General features: G+C 36.1%; 2 protein-coding genes across 2 annotated transcripts in view; one reads left to right on the forward strand and one right to left on the reverse strand.

Annotated features, from left to right (window-relative positions):
* Positions 1-14,687, forward strand: part of esrp1 (epithelial splicing regulatory protein 1) — a 17,163-nt gene extending 2,476 nt beyond the window's left edge. Inside the window, exons 6-10 of the mRNA XM_073847791.1 lie at positions 1,709-2,064; positions 6,270-6,468; positions 9,191-9,398; positions 10,357-10,528; positions 13,479-14,687. Of these exons, the coding sequence (XP_073703892.1) occupies positions 1,709-2,064; positions 6,270-6,468; positions 9,191-9,398; positions 10,357-10,528; positions 13,479-13,589 (1,046 nt within the window). The 3' untranslated portion in view covers positions 13,590-14,687. The remainder of the gene's footprint in view (positions 1-1,708; positions 2,065-6,269; positions 6,469-9,190; positions 9,399-10,356; positions 10,529-13,478) is intronic.
* A 553-nt stretch (positions 14,688-15,240) lies between these two features.
* The window catches only part of epb41l4b (erythrocyte membrane protein band 4.1 like 4B), a 39,895-nt gene continuing 29,560 nt past the window's right edge, over positions 15,241-25,575 (reverse strand). Inside the window, exons 17-23 of the mRNA XM_073847583.1 lie at positions 24,242-24,351; positions 24,039-24,122; positions 22,352-22,416; positions 22,134-22,229; positions 21,918-22,041; positions 20,247-20,341; positions 15,241-17,550 (exon numbers count right to left, since the gene is read on the reverse strand). Of these exons, the coding sequence (XP_073703684.1) occupies positions 17,487-17,550; positions 20,247-20,341; positions 21,918-22,041; positions 22,134-22,229; positions 22,352-22,416; positions 24,039-24,122; positions 24,242-24,351 (638 nt within the window). The 3' untranslated portion in view covers positions 15,241-17,486. The remainder of the gene's footprint in view (positions 17,551-20,246; positions 20,342-21,917; positions 22,042-22,133; positions 22,230-22,351; positions 22,417-24,038; positions 24,123-24,241; positions 24,352-25,575) is intronic.

Raw genomic sequence — 25,575 nt, forward strand, 5'->3', positions numbered from 1 at the left:
ATATATATATATATATATATATATATATATATATATATATATATATATATATATATATATATATATATATTTATATATATATATATATATATATATATATATATATATATATATATATATATATATATATATATATATATATATATATATATATATATATATATATATATATATATATATATATATATATATATATATATATATATATATATATATATATATATATATATTAATAAAATGGAATCCAGAAAATTTATGGAAAACACAGAATTCGGTAAACATAAAATTTAATTTGAGAAAAATATATATATATTACATAGGACCTTAAAATTAATAATTTTTAATAAATTGCTGCTAAATTATGTAAGTTTAATTATTTCAATTAAATCAGCCATTAGAAAAATTAAAAAGGGAAAAAAATAATCTAGAAAAATTTAAATGAAATAAAATAGAAGAATTTGGCAAAAAATAAAACTGATTTCATAGGGTCCTAAACATAATTACCTAATCATTAGACTACAACAAGGAATGTAATATACATAATAAATATTTTTTTTATAAAGATTAATTAATTTATTCTTTTTTATGCCTGTATAATGTAAACGCAGAGTTGTTTTGCTATCAAAATGATTGCGGATTTATTTTCATCATAGCGTTTAGTTATTAATTTAAGAATGAATGCAAAACTTAATTTACCTATGAACTAATTATGAAAAAATATGATTAATAATAAAATATATCGGTCAAATAATTATAAATCTATCTCTATTAAAGTACAGACAGATTGGACCAGTCATTGCAAAGATTTAGGGTGTGTTCACAATTGTCATGTTTGGCTGGTGCGATTGCTCTTGTTAGTGCGGTGAGTAAGTGTGAACGCTGACATCCGAACCTGAAAAGATGGATCTCAGTCTGCTTCCAAATGAAATCTGGTGCGGTTCGAAGTAAATATGAACGCAACATGAACCAAATACTTCTAAACGAACCAAAAAACGAAATTAATGACAAGATGCGACGCTATGCAGCATGATTTCATGATTTTTTGTGTCCAAAACAAAATGAGCAGAGGGCAAACTTGGAGCAACGAGAAGGTAAAGTGCCTTTTATAAGCTCTTTGTGAGTTTGCAGGTGGTGAAAATAAAATCCTATACACGCAACAATGAGCGCGCTTAGTCCAGTAGACGGCATTAGGTGTAGTCGACTTAAAGCGGTTTAAGTCAAACGCACCTTTTCCTTTTGTTTGTAGTGTTTGGTGAGTTTCATCACGAAATATAAATCATTCAGCCTGACCAATCAGGTTGTGAACTTCTCACTATGCCTTTAGGTTCGCTGTCAAAAATGCCAGTGTGAACACTAAGCAGACCAGGACCAAATGTATAATTTTCCTTTTTGGGTCGGACCAATTGAACCAAACTAACTGAACTACTAAGTGTGAACACACCCTTAATTAATAGTAGAACAGGTGATTACATGATAAACATTAAACAATCAAATATAATGAAACTGTTGAAAACCAACCTGCTGTGGATTTTCTATGCTAACCCTTAAGTGATAGTTGGACTTGCTCAAACAGGAAGTGCATGGATTCATAGACCTAATCTGGTTCCAACAAATAAAAACTAAACACAGAGTAGGCAAGTTGTCTCCACATATTAGGGCATTTGAGGATACAGACACACCAAACGTGTGTTTGCATGGTGGCAAACAGTATCAGCACCTTCAGGTAGAGCACAGTTCATCTATCATCTCCACACCTGGAGCTATAAACAGGCAGAAGTCTTTTTGATAATGTTCATTGGCAGTCATGTAACTCCAGCATTTGTGTGTCAGGTACTGAACAGATACTCATCGGCCCCATTGATTTCCGTGGCTCCATCCCCCATCCTGTCCGTTGTGCCACCCCCCACATTCGTGCCCCCAACGGCAGCAGTGACAGGTGTGCGGGACTGCGTGAGATTGAGGGGTTTGCCATACGATGCCACCATCCAGGACATATTGGTTTTCCTGGGGGAATACACCGCTGATATCAAGCCACATGGAGTGCATATGGTGCTTAACCAGCAGGTATGGCTATATAAATATATATACTTTTGAACTGCAGCACTCATTTTAAGTTCATCCAATAAAATAAACACACCTATGCAGTTCTGAATGTGTTCTGTCAGGGAGTTTTCCATCTTTGGCTCAACAGCTCCATAAAAAGGGGGTGATTAATCACAGCTTCTGTCAGGACTTGTGTTTCTTCATTCTTTTACGATGTGTTGCTGTCATGCCTTGGTCCTTATAATATCTCAAAGCACACTGAAGGGAAATGGTGCATTAAAACAGGATAGACAATACAAACGTGGTCTATTTATCACATTTCTAAGATGAAACTATAAAAGGCTTATTTGCGTATTTTCAGCTAGACACAAAAAAGAATTTAATGATTCTAATTCATCTTAATGTTTCACTTAAAGATTCTTTAACAGTAGTATTCAAAAGTTTTTTATCTTATATGCTTACCAAGGCTGCATTTATTAATTAAAATGCGGTAAAAACAGCAATATTTTGAAATACTGTTACAATTTAAAAATGACTTTTTTATTTGAATGTATTTAGAAACATACTTTATTCCTTTGATCACAAAGCAATGATGATTTGGTGCTCAAGAAACATTTCTTATGATTATCAGTGTTGTAAAACAGGTGTGCTGCTTAATTTTTTTGTGGAAGATGATAAGGATGATGAAGATGTGAAAGTTTAAAGGAACAGAATTTGTTTAACGTAAAATATGTACCTGTGAGAGTCGAAAAAGTGCATCCCTGCTGAAAAAAGTATCTTACCAACCCCAAATGGATGGATGGTAGTGTAGTACTTTTAAAGAATAAATATTTTTGGGGAAAGTTATTTAATTGCCAGATGTTGATATGATTTAAAACAATACAAAGGTATTTTTATGCAGTCTAATTATCATATTAAATTAATTATATTAAACAACAACACACACAAAAAATGCAGTAATAAATGTAATACATTTATTTTTTATAAAATCTTTTATAGGGACATATAAAAGATATATCTTTAAAGGGACAGGTCACCCAAAAATGAAAATTCGGTCATTAATTACTCACCCTCATGTTGTTCCAAACCTGTAAGACCGTTGTTCATCTTCAGAACACAAATTAAGATATTTTGATAAAATTGTAGTTGATTGTAGTTGTATAGCGTTATGTATTTCTGTTGTTCATTCAGGTATTAAACTGTAGAACAAATGGACTGTTTCACACTGTATGCTTTTGATTAAAATAAAAAACCCATAAGACTCATTTGTTTAGAACAGGGTTCCAGTATTTTTTGAAACCTAAGGATAACTTAAAAATTCCTCATTATGAATAAGAATCAGTTTTATGTTCTGAACCCTACTGTTAAACATGGCATCTTAAAAAGGACCTATTATGCCAAATCTACTTTAACATGGTGTTTAAACATAAATGTGTATTGGCAGTGTGTGAACACAACCACTGTACATTATCAGAGTATTTTAATTGATTAGCGCCTCGCTGGTGAAATTAGTTTGCACTGCGACCTCTGTAACATTGTGCTGTTTTGTCCCACTTTCAGTGTAATTGTCTTCACATATTTACAACTGAACACTGGTTCTCTTGCTCTCAATCACGTAGCTTCTACCAACTGTTTATTGCTGTAGGTATGCAAAGCAGAGATGTATATGCTATCCTCTCTTCCACAGATGGGCGGGGATATGCAGCTCATTTGCATTTAAAGTGATACACACCACTTTTGTAGACATGCCCCAAAAACATTTTCCTGATGTTATAATAAATGATCTGTGAGGTATCACGCTGACACAATCTGGGAACCAATATTACATCTTGTAAACAGGGGCATAATTGGTGCCTTTTAACCCTGGCATGAGTTTTGAAAAAAACAAAAAACAAACTTTCGTTAAAGGGGTCATCGGACTCTTTAAGGACTTAATGAAAAATCTATAACATACTTTGGTTCAAATTTCTCAAATTTAGTGTAAAACAACACTCTTTTTTTAGGGTCGAGCGATGTCGACCAATTTGGCATCGTAGATGTCTAATGTGAAACATCGCGAAATGGTTGTTGTTAAATAATTAATTCATAACGAATTAATTAATTGTAGCCTACCGTTTCCACCAGTGCTTAATTTGAGCCGGATTTTTAAAGATCCGGCATTAACAAGTGCATTAGATCGTGACAGTGCGTGCGTGCATACGAGACAGAGCAAGCGCGGGTTTATATAGATGTATTTAGAGGATGTGTGTTGGTCCTTAAAGGTTGTATCAGCGATTTCTAGCCTGAAACATAAAGTGTCAAATTCAGCTGACCTTTCATCACGATCCGCTCGCTGCCTGCCCCATAAATTGTCTGTGAAAAAACCGCGTCTCTCTGGTCAGCCTAGGGTTGACAGCCTGTTGTGGACTTTCCTACTGGTGCAGGGATGTGAGGGAGGCGGAGCGAAAGTCCACAACACCAAACCCCTGACGCTGATTGGTTGGAACACTGTTTGTTTATCTGTGGAAAGGTTGGTAGTGCCGATTGTTTTTTTGGCATATCTCGGACCCTAGGCTGACCAGAGAGACGCGGTTTTTTCACAGACAATTTATGGGGCAGGCAGCGAGCGGATCGTGAAGAAAGGTCAGCTGAAATTGACACTTTATGTTTTAGGCTAGAAATCGCTGATACAACCTTTAACATATTTTCGACCAGTCAGCTTTAAGTTCAAAATGGCTCTCATTGATTGCTTACTGCTTAACCCACTCTCTCCAAACGCATTTAATGAGCAGCGGAATGACTAGACAGAAAATGTAATATCAGAAATAATACCAAATCAAGCGAAATATTATTATGTATTAACATTATATACACTATAAACATAGCTATAAGTTAGTTACCCTGACTCCAAAATGAATCATCTAAATGTAACGGTATTCAGAACAGAACAGGAATGAAACAAAATATATAAAGTTAAGAATCCAAAACAAAGCGAAACTAAAAATAGCAGGCGTTGGGCTATCGTACCTCTGTAATTCGGCACAAATCCATGTGTTTCCATATTCCCAATGCATTTGAATGATAAACTGTTATTTATAATGTATACTAGGCTTTGTATTGTACGTTTGTACTTTGATGGGAAAAAAAATATATTCTCTTGTTTTTTGTTCCAAGCTCGGTTCGTTATGGTAAAACCATGAAAAAGGCATATTTGGTGTAGTTTATTTAATCTAATTTAATTAAAATTATTTTGAATTTTTTTCTACTGTTTTTGTATGCCTCATTTATTAATGTAAACGAACTAGTTCATGTAATTCGTTTGGAGTTCACTGTTATATATATTGTGATCGCTAACAACTTCCTTGTTATTATTTCCTCATAATAATAATAATACAATAAGTAAAGATGCGGAAATTGAAAGCATGCATTTCACCTGGCTATATAGTGTGATTCAGTGTGTGTTTTTCGCGAGCGGGTTGCTGCTGCGGCGATGGACGATGGCATCGTCTATCGACCCAACCCTACTTTTTTTACCTTGTCAAAAACAGCTCTGTTCACAGAGAGTTGTTGCGGTGCATGTCCCTTTAAATGCTAATGAGCTCTGCTTACCCCACCCCTCTCTGCTGTGGAGTGATGAGCGGTTCTCTCTAAAACGGTGAACTTTAGCTGTGGAACTTGCTAACTAGCACATTATTAAGAAAGGCGATTTGCAAAGATTCATTTAAAAAACCCTTATACTAACTTCTTCTGTAGGTGAAGCTGGATCACAAATGATTTGTATTTGTATTTGTACGAACATAGACGCATTTAGGTAGATCATGAGGCGCATTCCCTTTAAAACCAAAGTAAACCTTTGTGTCTACAGTGGCTCAGATGTTGTTGGTAAATGATGTCTGCTATGTTCATCGCTCAATCGCTCAGTCAGAGATTCTTGTCTACTCCTGGCGCCGAAACAATGGCGGACAGTTTATAGCTCACTCAGGGCAGGTCTAAAGTAAAACGCCGGTGTCAATCAGCAATCGTGGGAGCAGCCTTGGACTGTGTGACATCACACAGCCAAGAATCTGAGAATGGCTTGATTTGAAAAAGGGGTTATTATTTCTAGGGATTTAAAAAAAAAACACTGGGTGGATTTTTATCATTATAGGGTGGTTGTGTACACACACTGCCAATACATGTTTATGTTAAGTGTGCTTGTTTCATTATTTGAGTTTATGAAATCAGCATTTGTTTGTGTGTTCGATCAGGGTCGTCCATCGGGTGATGCGTTTATCCAGATGCGTTCCGCTGACCGGGCGTTCATGGCTGCCCAGCACTGCCACAAGCGCAGCATGAAGGAGCGTTACGTGGAGGTGTTTGCGTGCTCCGCTCAGGAGATGAACATCGTACTGATGGGGGGAACGCTCAACAGGAGCGGCCTCTCGCCGCCGCCATGTAAGTTACGACGTAAGTGCCGCTGGGCTCTGGGGCTGCTTCTCTCAGCTGTGTGTGCGGGTAGGTGGCGCTTCACGCCTTCCTGTTTTTTCCCCTTTCTTTCATTCATTCACTTATTCACTCATGGTGGGTGTCCTGTCCAGTTTCCTGCTCAGGCAGGAATGGGCATCAGGAGCAGTAGGAATCTGGTTTGGTGAAATGTTTTTTTATTTTTATTTAATCCAGATGTTCTTTTCAACAGCAGGGGAATGGAGGGCTTGTGATTTGGGGTGATTTAGTGCAATCTTTCTAAATCTAAATGTGCACAAAATTGAATCCACATCATAATGTCACCATTGCACGTTGATTTGTCATTGATTTAGTGTAGATTTCTTTCTTTCTTCGGTTGTAGATAGTCCTAACAACCAACAGCGGCACGTAAAAGCCTCAGCACGCCACAGGTTGAGTTCGGTTGAAGGCATTTGAACGCCTGTGGCTGTGTACTGATTTGTGTTGAAGGGTGGAGGAACATACCTGACTTGTAGCTAAATTACACTGTCAGATATTGACAGTTTTGGGTTAAGGTCTGCTGCATGCTTTGAGTATGAGATTTTAATAGAAATATTTATTCTACTAAACTGGTATTTTTCCAACTCAGTAAGCAAAATATTTTGGATTTCGACTTAATATAACAAGACACATAGCGTTCACATGATAGATGAGATTTGTAATTGTACCTGCAGCGTTAACTGTGCAAATTGTCTGCAAGACAACTCATTTATACACAGGTTCATAATGTGACAGATTGTATTTGGGGTGGGCTTTTGAGGTGGCTACTGCTGGTGGCTACACTGTTGATTTGCACTACATTGTTCATTGTTTGTTTAATGGGAAGACTGCATGAGCCTCTGATGATAAACAATGAACAGGACTTGAAAGGGATGTAAAGGTGTAAAGCCCTCTTTGTAACTGGCTTAGGTTCAGTCAGGACCACACCCTGTAATTAGCTGGTGAAAATACTTTGACTAATGACTAGTTTTTATATTATTAGTAATCATGTTAAATCAACATTTTGTGATGTCACATTTATTCATTTTAGTCCACTTTCTCACTAAACTGGTGTACACAAAGTTTTGCCAACAAAAGTTTGACAATTGTATGCCAGTTTAGTGAGAATAAAATGGAATAAAACCAGTCTTAAGTAGCACATGTATATTTGTAGCAATAGCCAAAAGTACACTGTATGGGTCAAAATGATCAATTTTTCTTTTATGCCAAAAATCATTAGGATATTAAGTAAAGATCATGTTCCATGAAGATATTTTGTTAATTTCCTACTGTAAATATATCAAAACTTAATTTCTGTATTTTAATTAGTAATATGCATTGCTAAGAACTTCATTTGGACAATGTTAAAGGTGATTTTCTCAGTATTTAGATTTTTTTTTTTACTCTCTGATTCTAGTTTATTAAATAGTTGATCTTGGCCAAATATTGTCCTATCCTAACAAACCATACATCAATGGGAAGCTTATTTATCCAGCTTTTTTCAGTATAAACAAATACAAAAGTGACACTTATGACTGGTTTTGTGGTCCAGCTTCACAATTCTGAAAATTATTTTAGTTCAGTTTATTCTCACTCAAATAGCATAAAGCTGTGGTTCTCAACCTTTTTGACTCTGCTTTTCCATCACAGTAAATGAAAACCCACCCCCTGCCCAACATATGAGAGAAAATATTTTCAGTATTTCCACTGTAATTATGACAAAGCTTTTTTTAAACACCTCTTTAAGAAAAAACTGGAAGACTTAACAATAGCTACTGAAAGAACAGCAAAAAATAGAGAGTAGAAACAAATAATCGCATGCAAAATAAAATTTTCTTTACCTAATATATGTGTGTACTGTGTATATTAAGTATTAACATGTTAATAATTAGTATACACGGTACACACACATATATTCTATCAAAGCACAAACTTTTATTTTGCTTACGATTAATCGTTTGACGGCCCTAATTTCAGTTTATCGGTCTTGATTTCACTTGTTAATAGCAGTTTAATTTAGAGTTAGATTATTAATTTATTTATTTTAAGATGGTTTTGGTGTTTTTGCCTTTATTGTGATAATATTGACAATATTTAGACAAAAAGTAAAGTGGGACAGAGAGAGGGGGACAGGATTGGGAAAGGTCCGTGAGCTAGGACTTGAAGCTCACTAGGTTATTGGCGCAGTCAGATTTCTGTAATATATTTAAAAATCTATTATTTACATTATTTCAAGTCATCCTGTGGGCCCTTTGGAAATTTGCTGAGGTACCCTAACTGGCCCTGCCCCCCTGGTTGAGAACCACTGGCACAAATGTTGCATTCAAGTGAACAAAATCAAATCAGTTCGGTTTATCAGTGTTCAACTTTCAGCTCCATTCTATAGTTATATAGTTTCCACACTATAGTTGCATTATTTCAACATTTGTTCTTCTAAAAACATTGTTAGTGCATTTTTAATATCTTGCAGCGTTACTTTTTCTAATCAAATTTTCATCATCCACATGTTTTATAAAAAATCACTTTAATCATCACCTTTGTGCATATTTTTAATCTCCATTGTCAATGACAGAATCCAAAAAATAATAATAATAATAATTTCAAAAACTAATTTAATGCTATATTCACATATGGTTGCCAGAACTGGAAGCTTCAAGGCTGTTTTTTCACGCGATAATTCCTCAATATCCCACCTCCCCCATTTCAGGTTTGTCCCCTCCATCATACGCATTTCCTCATGGGACAGCTGTTCTTCCTGCCGGAGCGGTCCTTCCTGCGGGAGCAGTGCTACCTGTGGAGCCAGCAGCTATCTACCCCTCCCAGTTCCTGTTGAGTCCCCGACCCCTGGCACCAACGACAGCCTTCTACCCTGCTAGTAACCCATTGTACATGAACTACACCACCTATTATCCTAGGTAAGAGTTATATACACATATACACATGTGCAGTCTAAGAGCAATAATTAGCTGCAGTTTCATTCACAGAAGATGAGGAATAGATGATTGCATATAATTTATCTTTGATCTTTTGACGTGTCTAATAGGGCACAAACTAATAATTTAGTTTGTGCCCTAAATTTAGGTAATTTAGGTAGCAGTGAAGCTGTATAAATCATTCCAAAGCACTATGCCATAATGCTTTGTGTGCAGTTTAGTTGCTGGAAATGATACAAACGGCGTCTAAAGTAGTGGTTGAAAGGAAAAAAAAGAATTAACGAATGTCAATTGGAATTTATAATTGCACTTGATCCAAGAAACAAGCACTGTAGTCTTTATTTACTTGGCTATATTTAAAGTTCACTTGAATTTGTTCTAGATCATTAGTTGTGATGCCTTGCGAACCTGTCTGAACCGGTTCCTTAGGAGGAGCTAGTTATGTCACTTTTATATGATGTCAGGATACTCACCGTTAGCTGTCTTATGTTTACTGAGAGGTTTAACAAAATGTGAATATTTATGTACAACCTTTGTTGTGTTTGAGGGTGTGCTGTGGGCTTTTTTGATGAGCTGCTCAAATGAAACTCTAAAAGCTGAACGCAATGACTTTGTCTCTAAGAAGGACTTGCACAACCAGGACTGGGTGTGTTTACAAGGGTAACACTGAACAGTGAGTGTCACACCCAGGTTCTTTAACACAGCTATAATGTGCGTTTTAACGCACTTCATAGTGGAAGAACTGGTTGAGGTACTGAGTGTGTACGTGGGATTTAAGGACAGAAATATGATTATCTTGCTTTAGGCAGACTACATAGAACCTAGAGAAGATCTATAGAGTAAACTGTCACTCCAACACGATGACGTTTTGACATATTTAGCTTCTTTGTTTTAGTTTTTCATAAATGTGTTTATTCCATGTATGTTTTCATACTAACAGCCCACCTGGCTCCCCCCCTAACATCAGCTACTTCCCTACTGGCCACACCCCTTCAGCAGGCTCGGTCCTCTCAGCCCCGCACGCAGCACTGATACGAATGCAAGGCCACGCCCCTTCCCACGCTTACAACAGTGGAGTTAAAGAAATTCTCAGCATGGTACATGGATATCAGGTGAGTTGAAAACACACCTATGACTATATTAGAATATCAGTGTGAGTTCAGAAAGGGACAGGAATTTCTTTCTAATGCCATTTCTCCGATTATTTTAGTTCACATCCTACCAAATAGCGAGTAACTAAATTATTTACAGTTCACTGCTGGCCTCTGCTGAATTGAAATGTATTGACAGGCAGCTTCACGATGTTATTGAGCGCCACTGGTCCAAATACAAGTCCTAGTTTGTTCCACATCAGAAACCCAGTGTGTGTGTGTGTGTGTGTGTGTTTAAAGGCAGGGCAGGGCTGGATTGTAGGGAACATTAAGGTGTGTCTTTTGCCCCGCGGTGCTCAGCATTGAAGATTTAGATGCTTTAGTGGGTTTGAGTAACAGGACCGCATAGTTGCATTGTCACACCCCCTCGATGAGCTAAACAGGTTTCTCTGGTCTAAATTCCCTCACAGACAGACACACACACACACACCGAGCTAAGGTGCGGTACATTTGCCTGCTCTAACTTGACTACTGGTTTTCCGCTCCATTGCTGTAGAAACCCAGTGTTAGTTTTGTAGATCAGGCAAAAGACATTGTCATACATAAATAATTATGCACACAATGAATACTTTCATATTGCACAAACCTGCTTTTATTTTACAAAAGTTTTTGAACGGTGAGATTTTTAATGTTTTTTAAAAAGTCACCAAGCCTACATTTATTTGATCCAAAGTACAGCAAAAACAGACCTATTTTTACTATTTAAAATAACTGCTTTCTATTTGAATATATTTTAAAATGTCATTTATTCCTGTGATTTCAAAGCTAATTTCTAGCATCATTACTCCAGTCATATGATCCTTCAGAAATATTCTAATATTCTGATTTGCTGCTCAAAAAAACATTTATTATTATGTCGAAAACTGGTAAGTAGAATTTTTATTGGTTTATTGATGAATACAAAGTTCAGAAGAACTGCATTTGTCTGAAATATACATTTTTTGCAACGTTATAAATGACTTTACCATCACTTTTGATCAATTGAAAGCATCCTTGCTAAATAAATTGATTAATTTCTATAATTTCTTTGATGCATTATACACAAAATTGTACTATAGTGTATCCTGTTACAAAAGCTTCAGATAAATGCTGATCTATGGATCAGCATTTACTCAACTGTTTTAAATACTGATAATAATTAATAATAATAATTAATAATAATAAATGTTTCTTGAACAGCAAATCAGCATAATAGAATGATTTCTGAAGGAATATGTAACACTGAAGACTGGAATAAAGATGCTGCAAATGTAGCTTTGATCACAAAAATAAATTACAGTTTAAAATATATTCAAATAGTAAACAGTTATTTTAAATAGTAAAAATATTTCAAAATTGTACCGTTTTCATTGTATTTTAGATCAAATAAATGCAGGCTTGGTGGGCAGAAGAGACTTCTTTAAAGTCCTTAAACATGAAAAATCTACTGTTCAAAAACTTTTGACTGGTAGTTTATATATAATAATATGTGTTAAAATAAATGCCTTTATGTATATAAATCATACATTCAAATGTTTCATTATTATTATAATTAAATGTGTATATTGTATAGTAATCATATTATAGATAACAATTTAAAAAACATTTGAAGAAATATGCGTGTATTGATCGAAGGCATGTCCCATTTTGGTTTTTGCATCAAAATTAACTGACATTAACTGAATATAAGTTATCTTATATTCTATATATAGGAGTATATAGGAGTTATAAAAAGCATATTAAATGCAAATAAAATGTCTACTGTAATGTTTCAAATTAACAAAATGTCAAAATATGGGTGATAATGTTCCATCACCATTAAATGTAACAAATATTTATGTAAAAATGAAACAATGTGCCTGATAAGATGTTTTTGGTACATTAATTATTGTTACGCTGAAAGACATTTTAGCGGGTGTCTTTTGTAATTAGATCAAGGTAATTATGTATGATTCATTTCAGGAAAAAAATAAATAATTGTTTTTCTGAGCAAAAAATAAATATCATACATTTTTCCATAATTTACAGAAGACACCCATTAAAATATCATTCAGTATAACAATCTTGTCAGGCAAATTTACAACAAAAATCAATTTATGACATTAAAAGACGAGTTACTTATTTTGTTGCTCCAGTTAGTTGTAACTCCATATTTTTAAAATGTGCCACTATCCTAAGTTTTGCCCATTTGTCAGTAAGAATTTTTACAAATATTGTGTATTCTATAAATATTGTGCTACACTGAATGACAATGCAACATTATTTCAACCGTATTTTGACATTTTATTCTCCAAAAACTTATTTTAAACCTTAAAAGTAGACTTTACTTGCATTTAATGTGCTTTCTATAGACCTGAAATCACTTTTGTAAATTTCTTATGACGTGGACATCTTAACGTCTTTGACCCATGATTAAACTATGCTACAAAGATAACTACAATACATTTTGTTTGTTTTTTTAATTAATAAAAAGAATAAACTTGGGTGTGTCATGGTAAAAATAAATAAAAAGAATAAAGTAGGGTGTGTCAGTTCCTCCGTAACATTCTTGCTTTGAGTTAAGGAAGTGAAGGGTTTTACCCAGATATTGTAAGTGTGTTTAAAATATATTTTGCTAAATTAAAACCGCAGTAATTTTTGCTATAGTATGTACTTGATATGCATTATACACTAAATATTCGACACCACAGGGGTGAAACGTTCTATTAGGCTGCCTAATGGGCTAATGAAGCCATTCTAAAAACAGCTGTGACTCCTGTCTTGCACACCCACAATGTGCGTCTTTCCCATGCAGGCTGTACATTCGCCTCAGGCACTTTGCTAGTTAGTCAGTAGGAGGGCTGTCACTCATTTGAGGTGGGACTTATTACAAATAATGAGGCATAAGCATGTGTTTCTTGAGTAAATGTAATTTATTTCTGTCTCCATTTAGCCTGGCAACAGCGACGCTTTGGTAACCCTCCCCTCCATGCTGTCGGCCAAGCAGCCTATTGGAGACCAGACCGTAGGAGGCGGAGCCTATCTTGACTTGCAGTTGCTTTAAGCCAATCTACTGACGAGGCCACGCCCCTGTGGTGGATTCAACAAACCCCTCAATACAAAGCAGTTTATGCCATTTATGCTATTTATATAAGAATTTTAAAAAGAATTATATGTATTTTGACTTTTTAATGTATATTGCACATTGTTTTTTTTATCCATTAGAGTTAATATTCTACTCTTGAGGTTTGTCGCGTGAGTTTGTGAGTTGTATGTTTGTGTTCATGCACATGCAGTGATGTTCACTCAGGAAATAGCTTCTCAAACCAGGGTCTCAACATCAAACGTGCCGAATTCAGAGGCTGATACCGTAAATTTAAGCCAAAGGATCAGAAAAAAGTGTGTCTGTGTGTATGTATGTGTGTGTGTGTGTGTGTGTGTGTGTGTGTGTGTGTCAGTGCCTCCCTGTTGATGTGACTCTACCGTGAGTATGTGTAAATACGTAGAGACATTCTCAAGCCTCTTTTTTTTTCTTTGAAGGTTTTAATTGCATGAAGTTCATAGAGCTAGCTGTTATAATATGTTTACAAGATTCGCCAAATTCGTACACCACGCACAGTGTAGTTCGTGGATGTCTGCAACTTGTAGTTTTTCTAAGTCATTTCGCCAAAAATAGCTAACAAACAAATCAGGAACAACTTCTGTGCTTTATATCTGTGTCATGCTTAAGTAAAAGCTGTATTGGCCGTACCAATCAATGTACAAAATACTAAATGTGCTTGTTGATGTGTGCATGTGTAGTAGATGTAACCAACTAATGAATGTTTGTTTGTGTGTGTGTGTGTGTGTGTGTGTGTGTGTGTGTTTAACCAAAAGTCAATGCATGTGTGTTTATTTACTGCACTCAGAGAGTGTTTCGGGCCTGCTGTAATGCACACAGGTGTATTTTCACCCATTGTCTGTGTATTAAGGAGAGTGTGCATCTGCTGGAATGTGAACAGGTTTATTGTTACCTGCAGCTGTATCCCATCTGTACCCTCCTGTTTGTTTATGCCATTGTGCCTCATTTATTATACTCTGTGCTTTTTTAAAAAAAATACTAGGAGTAATTTGCATGTTTAGGCTTTTATGAGCAGTAGGAGTAAAGTGTATGCCAGTGAAATAGTCAGTGTGATTTATTTGTACTAGTACCCACACATGCCAGCAGGCAGTAGTTGAGCAAAAGCACTACTCGTTCATGTTACCGATCTGTTACCGTCATATTTGTAATTGGTAAACATATGTAGAAAAGAGAAATCAAGAATTTGGCTGTTTGGAGAAAGTATTATTTTATTTTGATATTTTATAATAACTTAAAATAAAGGAAATTTAACAACGGGATTGAGTGACTGACTCACTACGTGCGTATTTACATGTCCACACCTAAAAAAGTGAGAAGTGGTCGAGCTACATTAAATAGATTTCTGTAAGTGTGGTCATATCAAAATAATATTAACACTGGAGGTGCTCTCCTTTATGACAATCAAGTTGTAAACAAGAAAATAAAAAGTTTACATTTCATTTTGTCGCTCCTGATCTCAAAGGCAAACCTGAAATGCATATTTAATGCCCTCTAGTGGGCAACGTTAACATCAAAACACGATCTTTTCTCAACGCACTTCCGGAAATGTCTTGTCTGTTTTTATATTACAAGAGAGTTAAAGCAGGTTGTTGTATAAAACTGCAGTTTCGTATGAAAATGTGTATAGGGATAGCGTAAAATTTTTCACAAAATATATATTAGAAACCTTTAATTTCGCAAGACATTTAAGCACATGTTCAGAATAGCATACTTTCTTGCATACTGCGCAATATACGCTCTAGACTGTCTAAAAATAGTATATGATGCAGTAGAATATACAGTATGTCACATAAGGGCATATTTTAAATGGTAGTATGCTAAATAATTACCTCATTATGCTTTAAGGTTACGTGGTGCTAATTACTTCAGAAATAAACATGTATTTTAATCCAATTTTCAAAAATGTTCATAATATGTAAACATCATTTAAGCTGTTCAGTTAAGTAATTAATAAAAACTGAGATGTTCAAGTTCACAAGTCACATTTGAGAACACATTGCATTGTGGGATATAGTATCCCAGGCAGTGTGTTTTGCTGCATACTATCTACAGTTGAGGTCAAAAGTTTACATCCCCTTTTCAGAATATGCAAAATGTTAATTATTTTACCAAGATAGGAGGGATCATACAAAATGCTTATTATTTGTTTATTTAGTACTGACCTGAATAAGATATTTCACATAAAGGATGTTTACATAAAGTCCATGAGAAAATAATAGTTGAATTTATAAAAATTACCCCGTTCAAAAGTTTACATCCCCTTGTTTCTTAATACTGTATTGTTACCTGAATGATCCACAGCTGTTTTGTTTTTTCATGAACAATAGTTGTTCATGAGTCCCTTGTTTGACCTGAACAGTTAAACTCTCTGCTGTTCTTGAGAAAAATCCTTCAGGTCACACTAATTCTTTGGTTGTCCAGCATTTTTGTCTATTTGAACCCTTTCCAACAATGATTGTAGGATTTTACAATCCTTCTTTTCACACTATCGCAACTATTACAGAATTTTCAAATGCTCACTGATGCTCCAGAAGGAAACACGATACATTAATTTGAATATCAGGGTAAATTTAACTTACTTTGGGAAACATGTAATTACTTTCTGTAGCCTCTGAAGGGCAAAACTAAATGAAAAAATATGACTGTTCAAAAGTTTTCACCCTCAGCTCTTAATGCATCGCTTTTCCTTCTGGAGCATCAGTGAGCGTTTTAACCTTCTGTAATAGCGGCATATGAGTCCCTCAGTTGTCCTCAGTGTGGAAAGATGGATCTCAAAATCATACAGTAATTGTTGGAAAGGGTTCAAATACACAAAAATGCTGGAAAACCAAAGAATTTGTGGGACCTGAAGGATTTTTCTAAAAAAAAACAGCAGGCAGTTAAACTGTTCAGGGACTCATGAACAACTATCACTAAACAAAAAACAAAGCTGTGGATCATTCAGGTAACAACACAGTATTAAGAACAAGGGGGTGTAAACTTTTGAATGGAGTCATTTTTATAAATTCAATTCAATGTAAACATCTTTTATGTGAAATATCTTCTTCAGGTCAGTACTAAATCAACAATAACATGCATCTTGTATGATCCCCCTTATTTTTGTAAAATAATTAACATTTTGCAGATTCTGAAAGGGGGATGTAAACTTTTGACCTCAACTGTATTTTAAGCTGTACAAACCAGCTAATTTCGCTGCTTGATATTGCAGATTGGTGTGTCTTACCATATTGTTTTAAGGTATTATCTTAATGATGAACACACTGGTTTGTAGTACAAACAGTTTAACCGTTTACTTTAGGTGAACTGGAAGTCTCAGCCATAGGCTTACTTCCACATTAAAGAATAAGGTGGATACTATACATTTCTGCTAATGTGGAAGGTCATTCTATTAATTAGCATACTGTGCACAGTATACATACTGCATACTACAAAAATAGTATGTGTAGTATAGTAGTATTCTATTCCGAACATAACCAAATACAGTAGGTCTATACACTGACAGCTTTAAGCGAATCCTGACTCCCGCTTGACTTCAGGAAACCATAGACAGATTATAAAACATTGGGAAAATAAGTATAAAGAATTGTTAAAAGTTAACCAGTAGTTTATACAGCGCCAGTGCCATGCTTTGAACAGAAAAAGCGTAGAAATGTAGAAATGTTGCTGTTACCGCTTGAAATACTGCTGTGTGGTATTAGCATCATGCTAAAACAGCTCTTATAGCATAGAGGTTTGTTCGGGTTCTTATACTGTGTAACAGTGATATTAGTGCATTGAGTTAAGGGCTGTTTTGTTTGTGTAGGTTTTTGTAGTCTGTCAGCAGTTGTGTTGTGTGTTGTCTCAGAGTTCTGTCATTAACAGAGCCCTCAGCAGTTTCTCTCTCTCCATCCGCAGGTCTTCAGAGCTTCACACATATGAAGACAGACGGATGAACAGAAAGAACAATTAGAGAAAAACATCAAGACCCACGTCAACAGATGGAAAGATAATGGAGAAACAGGCATAACAAAAGAAAGATAAGAAAGAAGGAATAAGAGGCAGGCAGATACATAGTAGGAAAATATATCTCCTTATATCTTAAAGGAGAAGTTAACTTCCAGAAAAAAGATTTCCTGATAATTCACTCACCCCCATGTCTTTCAAGATGTTTTTGTTTTTCTTTATTCAGTCACAAAGAAATTAAGGTTTTTGTGGAAAACATTTCAGGATTTTTCTCCATATTGGACTTCAAAGGGGATCAATAGGTTAAAGGTCTAAATTGCACTTTCAATGCAGCTCAAAGGGCTCTACACGATCCCAGCCAAGGAATAAGGGTGTTTTTCTTAAAAAAATAAAAATGTATATACTTTTTAACTACATGCTCGTCTTGCACCAGCCTGACCTTGCGCATTACGTAGTCACGTTGGAAAGGTCACACGCGACGTAGGCAGAAGTGCAGACCCAGTGTTTATAAAGTGAACGTGTAAAGTACAAAAATTACAGATTGTTTTACTACAGTCAAGCCCAAAGTTATTAATACCCCTGGCAAATTCTGACTTAAAGTTACTTTTATTCAACTAGCAAGTTTTTTTTGACCGGAAATGACACATGCTTCTCCCAAAAGATAATAAGATGATGTACAAGAGGCATCATTGTGGAATTTTTTTTTTCTTAGCTTTTATTTACATTTGAACAAAAAGTGGCATGTCCAAAATTATTCATACCCTTGGCAAACTGTCACAGTCTATGAAAAAATCCAAAGTTCTATACCATTCCAAATAGTCCAAGCTGTTCTAAAGCATCCTAATTACTCTGATTCATTGAGAACAGCTGTTTTAATCAACTCAACAGGTGAAAAACAGAAGCTCTCTGCTGTTGGTTTGTGGACAGTCATGGCTAAGACAAAGGAGCTCACTGAGGACCTGCGGCTGCGCATTGTGGCTGCTCACAAGTCAGGAAAGGGCTATAAGACCATATCTAAATGTTTTGAAGTTACAGTGGCTACAGTGCAAAGTATTATTAAAAAATACAAGACGTTCCGCACTGTGAAAAATCTCAGAGGACGTGGTCGGAAGTCAAAAGTGACACCTGTGCTGGCCAGGAGGATAGTGAGAGAGGTAAAAAAGAATCCAAGGATCACAACCAAGGCCATCCTGATGAATCTGGGCTCTGCTGGTGGCAACATCTCAAGGCAGACAGTCCAACGGACACTGCACACCGCTGGGTTACACGGACGCAGACCAAGGAGGACACCACTTCTTCAGATAAGGCACACAAAAGTCCGCTTGGCCCTTGCAAATGCTCATCTGGACAAAGAAGACTTCTGATCTTCTGTTTTATGGTCAGATGAAACAAAAATGTAATTGTTTGGCCACAATGATGTAGCCTTTATTTGGTGTAAAAAAGGAGAAGCCTTCAACCCTAAAATCATCATCCCCACTGTCAAACATGGTGGTGGGAATCTAATGATTTGGGTTTTTTTTTTTTCAGCTGGTGGACCAGGGAACCTAATCACAGTAAACGGCACCATGAAAAAGGAGCAATACATCAAAATTCCCAACAACAACATCAGGCAGTCTGCAGAGGAACTTGGCCTTGTGCACCAGTGGACATTTCAGCATGACAACGACCCAAAACACACAGCAAAAGTGGTGGTTAGCAGACAAAACATTAATGTTTTGCAGTGGCCCAGCCAGAGTCCTGACTTAAATCTAATTGAGAATCTGTGGAGGGAGCTAAAGATCAGGGTGATGGCAAGGAGACCCTCCAACCTGAAAGAGTTGGAGCTCATCGCTAAAGATGAATGGGCAAAAATACCAGTGGAGACATGCAAAAAGCTGGTTAGCAATTATAGGAAGCGTTTGATTGCTGTAATAGCCAAAAAAAATGCTTTTCTATTGATTATTGAGGAAGGTATGAATAATTTTGGACATGCCACTTTTTGTTCAAATGTAAATAAAAAATGAGTAATATTTTTTTCCACAATGATGCCTCTTGTACATCGTCTTATTATCTTTTGGGAGAAGTCTGTGTCATTTCCGGTCCAAAAAAAACTTGCTGGTTGAATAAAAGTAACTTTAAGCCAGAATTTGCCAGGGGTATTAATTTCGGGCTTGACTGTAGGTAAGACCTTTATTCCTCAGCTGGGATCGTGTAGAGCCCTTTGAAGCTGCATTGAAAGTGCAATTTGGACCTTCAACCCATTGGCTACCACAGAAATCTACTATATGGAGAAAAATCCTAGAATGTTTTCTCAAAAACCTTAATTTCTTTGTGACTGAAGAAAGAAAGTCATGAAAATTTTGGATGACATGGGGGTGAGTAAATGATCAGGCTATTCTGGAAGTGAACTTCTGCTTTACTGGAATTATTCAAGGTTTTGGAAAGGGCCTGACTGTGGACCCACAAGGATAGTAATTAGGAAAACAAATTATAAATCATACAGAATTAAACTTTTTGAAAATCTAAAAATGCAGAAAGTTTTCTGTAAGGGGTAGAGTTAGGATAAGGGTATAAAAAAACAATTTGTACAGTATAAAAATCATTACATCTAAAGTAAGTTCCCATAACACATGAAAAGCAGTGTGTGTGTGTGTGTGTGTGTGTGTGTTTGTATGTTACCTTTCTGTATGTGCAGCATATGGCAGCAGATGAGGTACTGGACTTGGAAAGAACAGTGGAGAGCTGTCACGTTCTAAACGTGGAGTATCCTTCTGCTATGAAGAGAATAACAAAACATAACAAAGGTTATAGTATCTCCAGGGATTAAACAAACCAAAAAAAAAATGACTATTATACTGTTTAGTTATGCTGCGTTCCATGCAGGTTTTTGAGCCTGTAAATCACTACTTCAAGACTCACGACTTTGTAGCGTTCCAGGCAAGTCACGCCAAACTCCCTGAGCGCATTTATTATTATTGTATATTAATTTGATTGCAACGTTATATTGTCCTAAAGCCTATTTTTTCCACAGTGTACCACTTGCAAAAACACCGCACCCGTAGGGGCTGACATTGTTGTTTTCGGGCTATGTGACGCCAGAACTCGGAACTGGGAGTACATCGATCTAGTACGAGTTTAAGGGTGGGAAGTCACGGGTTTGACTGCCTCCACTGCACTTTCACGGGTAGAAGGTTGGAAAAACACGGGTAACGGGTTGCCTGGAACGCGGCATTATACTGCTAAAATAACTGAAGTGGCTGACACCGGAAGCTTGGCGCATTTAAGTTACTCATTTAGGTGCATACCAGGTCGCGGAGGGAGATGGAGCGCGGGACCGGGAGAACAGCGCGCTACCGCGTGAACAGTAGGACGCGAATATGCTTCATTGCTACCAGGCTACAACTGGAAATGCTAAATGAGGTAATGCTAAAGGTAACCAATTTAAAACGTTTTTTGACCGAGTAACACTCTAAATCGAGACGGATTTTGTCTACTGGATTAGAACATACTTTAATGTACTGACAAACAAACTGACAATATATTTTCCCCTTTATGCTTCGTAATTGAACAAAACAAGCATACATGTAACATTATACAAACATGTACTACACTAATCTTTTATGGAATTGGATGCCTTTTAAGATTTGTACTGTCATTAAAGGGATTGTTAGGACATTGTTAAAATAGTCCATGTGACATCAGTGGTTTAACCTTAATTTGACTTTTTGTGTGCAAAGGAAACAAAAATGATGAGTTCATTCAACAATTTCTTCTCTTCTGTGTCAGTTTTGGTAAATCAAAGACTGACACAGAAGAGAAGAAATTGTTGAATAAAGTCATTATTTTTGGATTTGATAAAAAATACCTCTGTTTTGATGATGAACAAAGGTCTTATGGCTTTGGAACAACATGAGGGTGAGTAATTAATGACAGAAAAAAACTTTAACTTAAAAGGACTTAATTTCCTCTGGGGAACACAAAAGAACATATTTTGAAAAATGTCTGGTTCCCGATGTTCTTTAAAAACATATTTTGTGTGTGCGTGTTTAGTTAAAAAAAAGGAAGTCATCCATATTTGGAACAACATGAGGATGAGTCAATGATGACAGGATTTTCATTTTGAGTGTACTATCCCTTCACAGGTGCACTAGTTAATTCTTTTCTTCATTGTAAGTTCCCCTGTCTCCCTGAAATTGGATATTTGTTATTGGATATTTTCTCTTGTGGAATAAATTAATCAAGTCAGACTGTGAATAGAGCCTTTCTACAAAGGCTTGAGTCATTAAAAACATTTTGATTAAAAAATAAATTTTGATTGCATCTCGAAGGAGGGGGCAGAGTAAATCTTACCGGTGGGTATATTGGTGGCTGGACCTGTTTGTCCAAAGAGCTGTTTGAGGAAGATTTTCCCATACTGCACTGGGAGGAGATGGCTGCAAGTGCCTCAGGGAGGTCATCTTCATCACTGTGGTTACTATAGGACAAATAAAATAGATCAAGAGAGGACTCAGTGTTAAATCTAAAAGACTCCAGAAGAAATACACCGTCTTCCGCCTAGTGACTCACAAGCTGAACTGTCTGACAAGCCGTTTACGCCGGTCCACTCTGGGCTTCTCTATATTCAGACTGCTTGAGCCTGAATCCTGCGAGGAGCTGGGATACCTGAGATAGAAGTCCTAAGTCAGTGAATGTAACACATATACACAGACACTTGATGGTTTGTGATGCTCGAAAACCATTTGAGACATGTTCCAACTTCCACAGTTGGTACATGCTGTTCTCACCTGTCAGTTTGGTCTCCACTTGAAGAGTTCCCCTTTGAGGTTCCACTATCGCTTTGGGTGGCGCGCTACAGTAGGAGAGAGCAGAGCACAAGCTATGCATCATCTCACTGCTACTGTCACATGCCCTCATTCTGTAACCTCAATATTTGTGCTTTATAAACTGTTATAATTATCCTGTGTATAGTTTTACAGTACTTGACATTTTTTCCAAAATCCAGCTAAGAAGGTACAGTTGAGGTAAAAAGTTTACATACACCTTGCAGAATCTGCAAAATGTAAGTTATTTGACCAAAATAAGAGGGATCATACAAAATGCATACTATATTTTTTATATTTCACATAAAAGACGCTTACATATAGTCCAGAAGAGAAAATAACAGTTACGTTTTTAAAAATTACCCCATTGAAAAGTTTACATACGCTTGATTCTTAATACTGTGTTGTTACCTGAATGATCCACAGCTTTTTTGTTTGTTTGTGTTGAACAGTTGAACTGTCTGCTGTTCTTCAGAAAAATCCTTCAGGTCACACATTTTTTGTGTTTTCAGCCTTTTTGTGTATTTGAACCCAACAATGACTGTATGATTTTAGATCCATCTTTTCACACTGAGGACAACTGAGGGACTCATATGCAACCATTACAGAAGGTTCATGCATTAAGAGCCGGGGGGTGAAAACATTTTGAATTTGAAGATCAGGGTAAATTTAACATTTTGTCTTCTAGGCAACATGTAACTATCTTCTGTAGCCTCTGAAGGGCAGTACTAAATGAAAAAATATGATATTTAGGTAAAATAAGAAAAATATACACATCTCCATTCTGTTCAAAAGTTTTCAAACCCTGGCTCTTAATGGATTGTTTTTCCTTCTGGAGCATCAGTGAGCGTTTGAACCTTCTGTAATAGTTGCATATGAGTCCCTCAGTTGTCCTCAGTGTGAAAAGATGGATCTCAAAATCATACAGTCATTGTTGGAAAGGGTTCAAATACACAAAAATGCTGGAAAACCATGAATTTGTGGGACCTGAAGGATTTTTTTCTGAAGAACAGCAGGCAGTTTAACTGTTCCAGACAAACAACGGACTCATGAACAACTATCACTGAACAAAAAAACTCAGCTGTGGATCATTCAGGTAACAACACAGTATTAAGAATCAATTGGGGGTGTAAACTTTTGAACGGGTTCATTTTTTATAAATTCAACTATTATTTTCCCTTGTGGACTATATGTAAACATCTTTTATGTGAAATATCTGATTCAGGTCAGTACAATAACATGCATTTCGTATGATCCATCATATGTTTGTGAAATAATTAACATTTTGCTGATTCTGAAAGGGGGAGGTAAATTTTACAGTAGACCTAATCAAGCTGGTTAAAGTAGGCATGAAATGAAAATTCACTTTCTTACAATTGACTGAAAACTTCCATTCAGATCTGCCTTCATCCAGTTAATAGAATTAAGTCCCTGCACTACATAACTTTTTCCCAAAATTATTACAGTCGGATGTACGTCACTCATTAGAAAGATCAGTTTCATTTCAACTTTAAACTTTACCACCTTTAGCTGGAATGACCTCTTTTTTCAGGTACTTTAGATGCAGATATATAAATAGATAAATTAGCTTTGCATCAGCTTTTATGAACAGAGTGTCACGTTCATGCAGTCTATCAGTGTGAGCAGTTACTTTAGAGATGTTACTCTTCAGCTGTTCCTGTAAAACCGCAGGGGAGGAAGGAAGACTTTTCTCAGAAAGTGGTTTTTCCTCTGCCTGTAGTTACAGAGGGAATTGAATACTTATTCATATGGCATAAAACAGCCATAAAAATATCTATTTCTAAAAATAAATATTTCTGTTTGTTCCAGGTGGCTGTGATCTCCATAACTTACCATGTCTATGTTGATGTGGAGGGCCGGCCAGGCTGCAGGTTCTGTTTCTAGCTGGTTCTGCAGAGCTCGATCCAACTCATCCGGGAGCCCAGGAGACACGACCCAAGCTTCTGATGTAAACAAATCAAATCACATCAGCATACATACTCAGAATTTTTCAAGTTAGTTTCACTCGAATTTGATTGGCATAGTGGCATTCCCAGAGTCCAATAGATCAGGATAGCAGCATATTTCATTTATGACAGGAATAAAAAAAATAAGGCTGTGAGCACAAATAAGTACTGTGTTCAATGGATTGTATTATTGTTTGACAACATGCCAGTTGTTCAGCTCATTAAATGTCTTCCCAAAAACAATTTGGTAGATGATAACTCTATAAAGGTCTTAAAAGTTGTGACTTTTGAAAATGACATGTAAGAGCTTTATACAGTGCATGCAATTATAAAGAGGCGTTCACACCAGGTTTACTGCAACAATAACAATACAGGGAGTGCAGAATTATTAGGCAAGTTGATATTCTTGTCATATTTTTTTCCCAAGCACATTTGAATAATTCCAAACCACATCAATCTTAATAACTACTATTCATTTTGTATTTAATTATTTATAATTGTTATAAAATTGTCCATGAAGGCTGGAAGTGAAAAACTCCTTATTTTCAGGTGTGCAGAATTATTAGGCACATTTTCTTTTACAGATAAAATGAGCCAAAAAAGAGATTTACCTCAGACTGAAAAGTCAAAAACTATTAAATGCCCATGAGAAGGATGCAATACTAATGTAATACTGCAATTTGCAAAGTTAAGGCATGACCACCGGACAGAAAAACGCTTGTTGCATCTGCATTGTCAGAAAAAACAGGTGGAGGAGAAAAGATGCATGTTAATTGCAAAAAAAGTAAGAATTAATGTTAAGAATCAGATATGAAACCATCAGGAACCATTTAGTCTCCAGTGCCACCGTTTTCCAGAACTGCAACCTACCTTGAGTCTCCAGAAGTGCAATGTGTCAGGTTCTCAGAGACTTTGCTTGGGCAAAAAATCCTAAAAAATGACCCTCAATTAATAAGAATAACATTCTGAAGTATTGTCAAATACATAGAGATGGTTTTTTTCTAGGCTTTATAGACAGATGAGTTGAGAGTGACTCTTGAAGGACCAGCACCACATTCTCTTGTAGCACTCTTTCAAAAATATATTTTCCAGAATCTGGGAGTAAGTTTTAAGAGTTTATTTTGGTCCCTCTCTGCAAGACAGACATTTCAGGATAGGAGATGGACTAAAACTGAAGTCCCAAAACTTACTGCCAGATTCTGGAGGATAAACTTGAAAGAG

Source organism: Garra rufa, chromosome 9 (assembly GCF_049309525.1).
Source record: "Garra rufa chromosome 9, GarRuf1.0, whole genome shotgun sequence".
Taxonomy (NCBI): domain Eukaryota; kingdom Metazoa; phylum Chordata; class Actinopteri; order Cypriniformes; family Cyprinidae; genus Garra; species Garra rufa.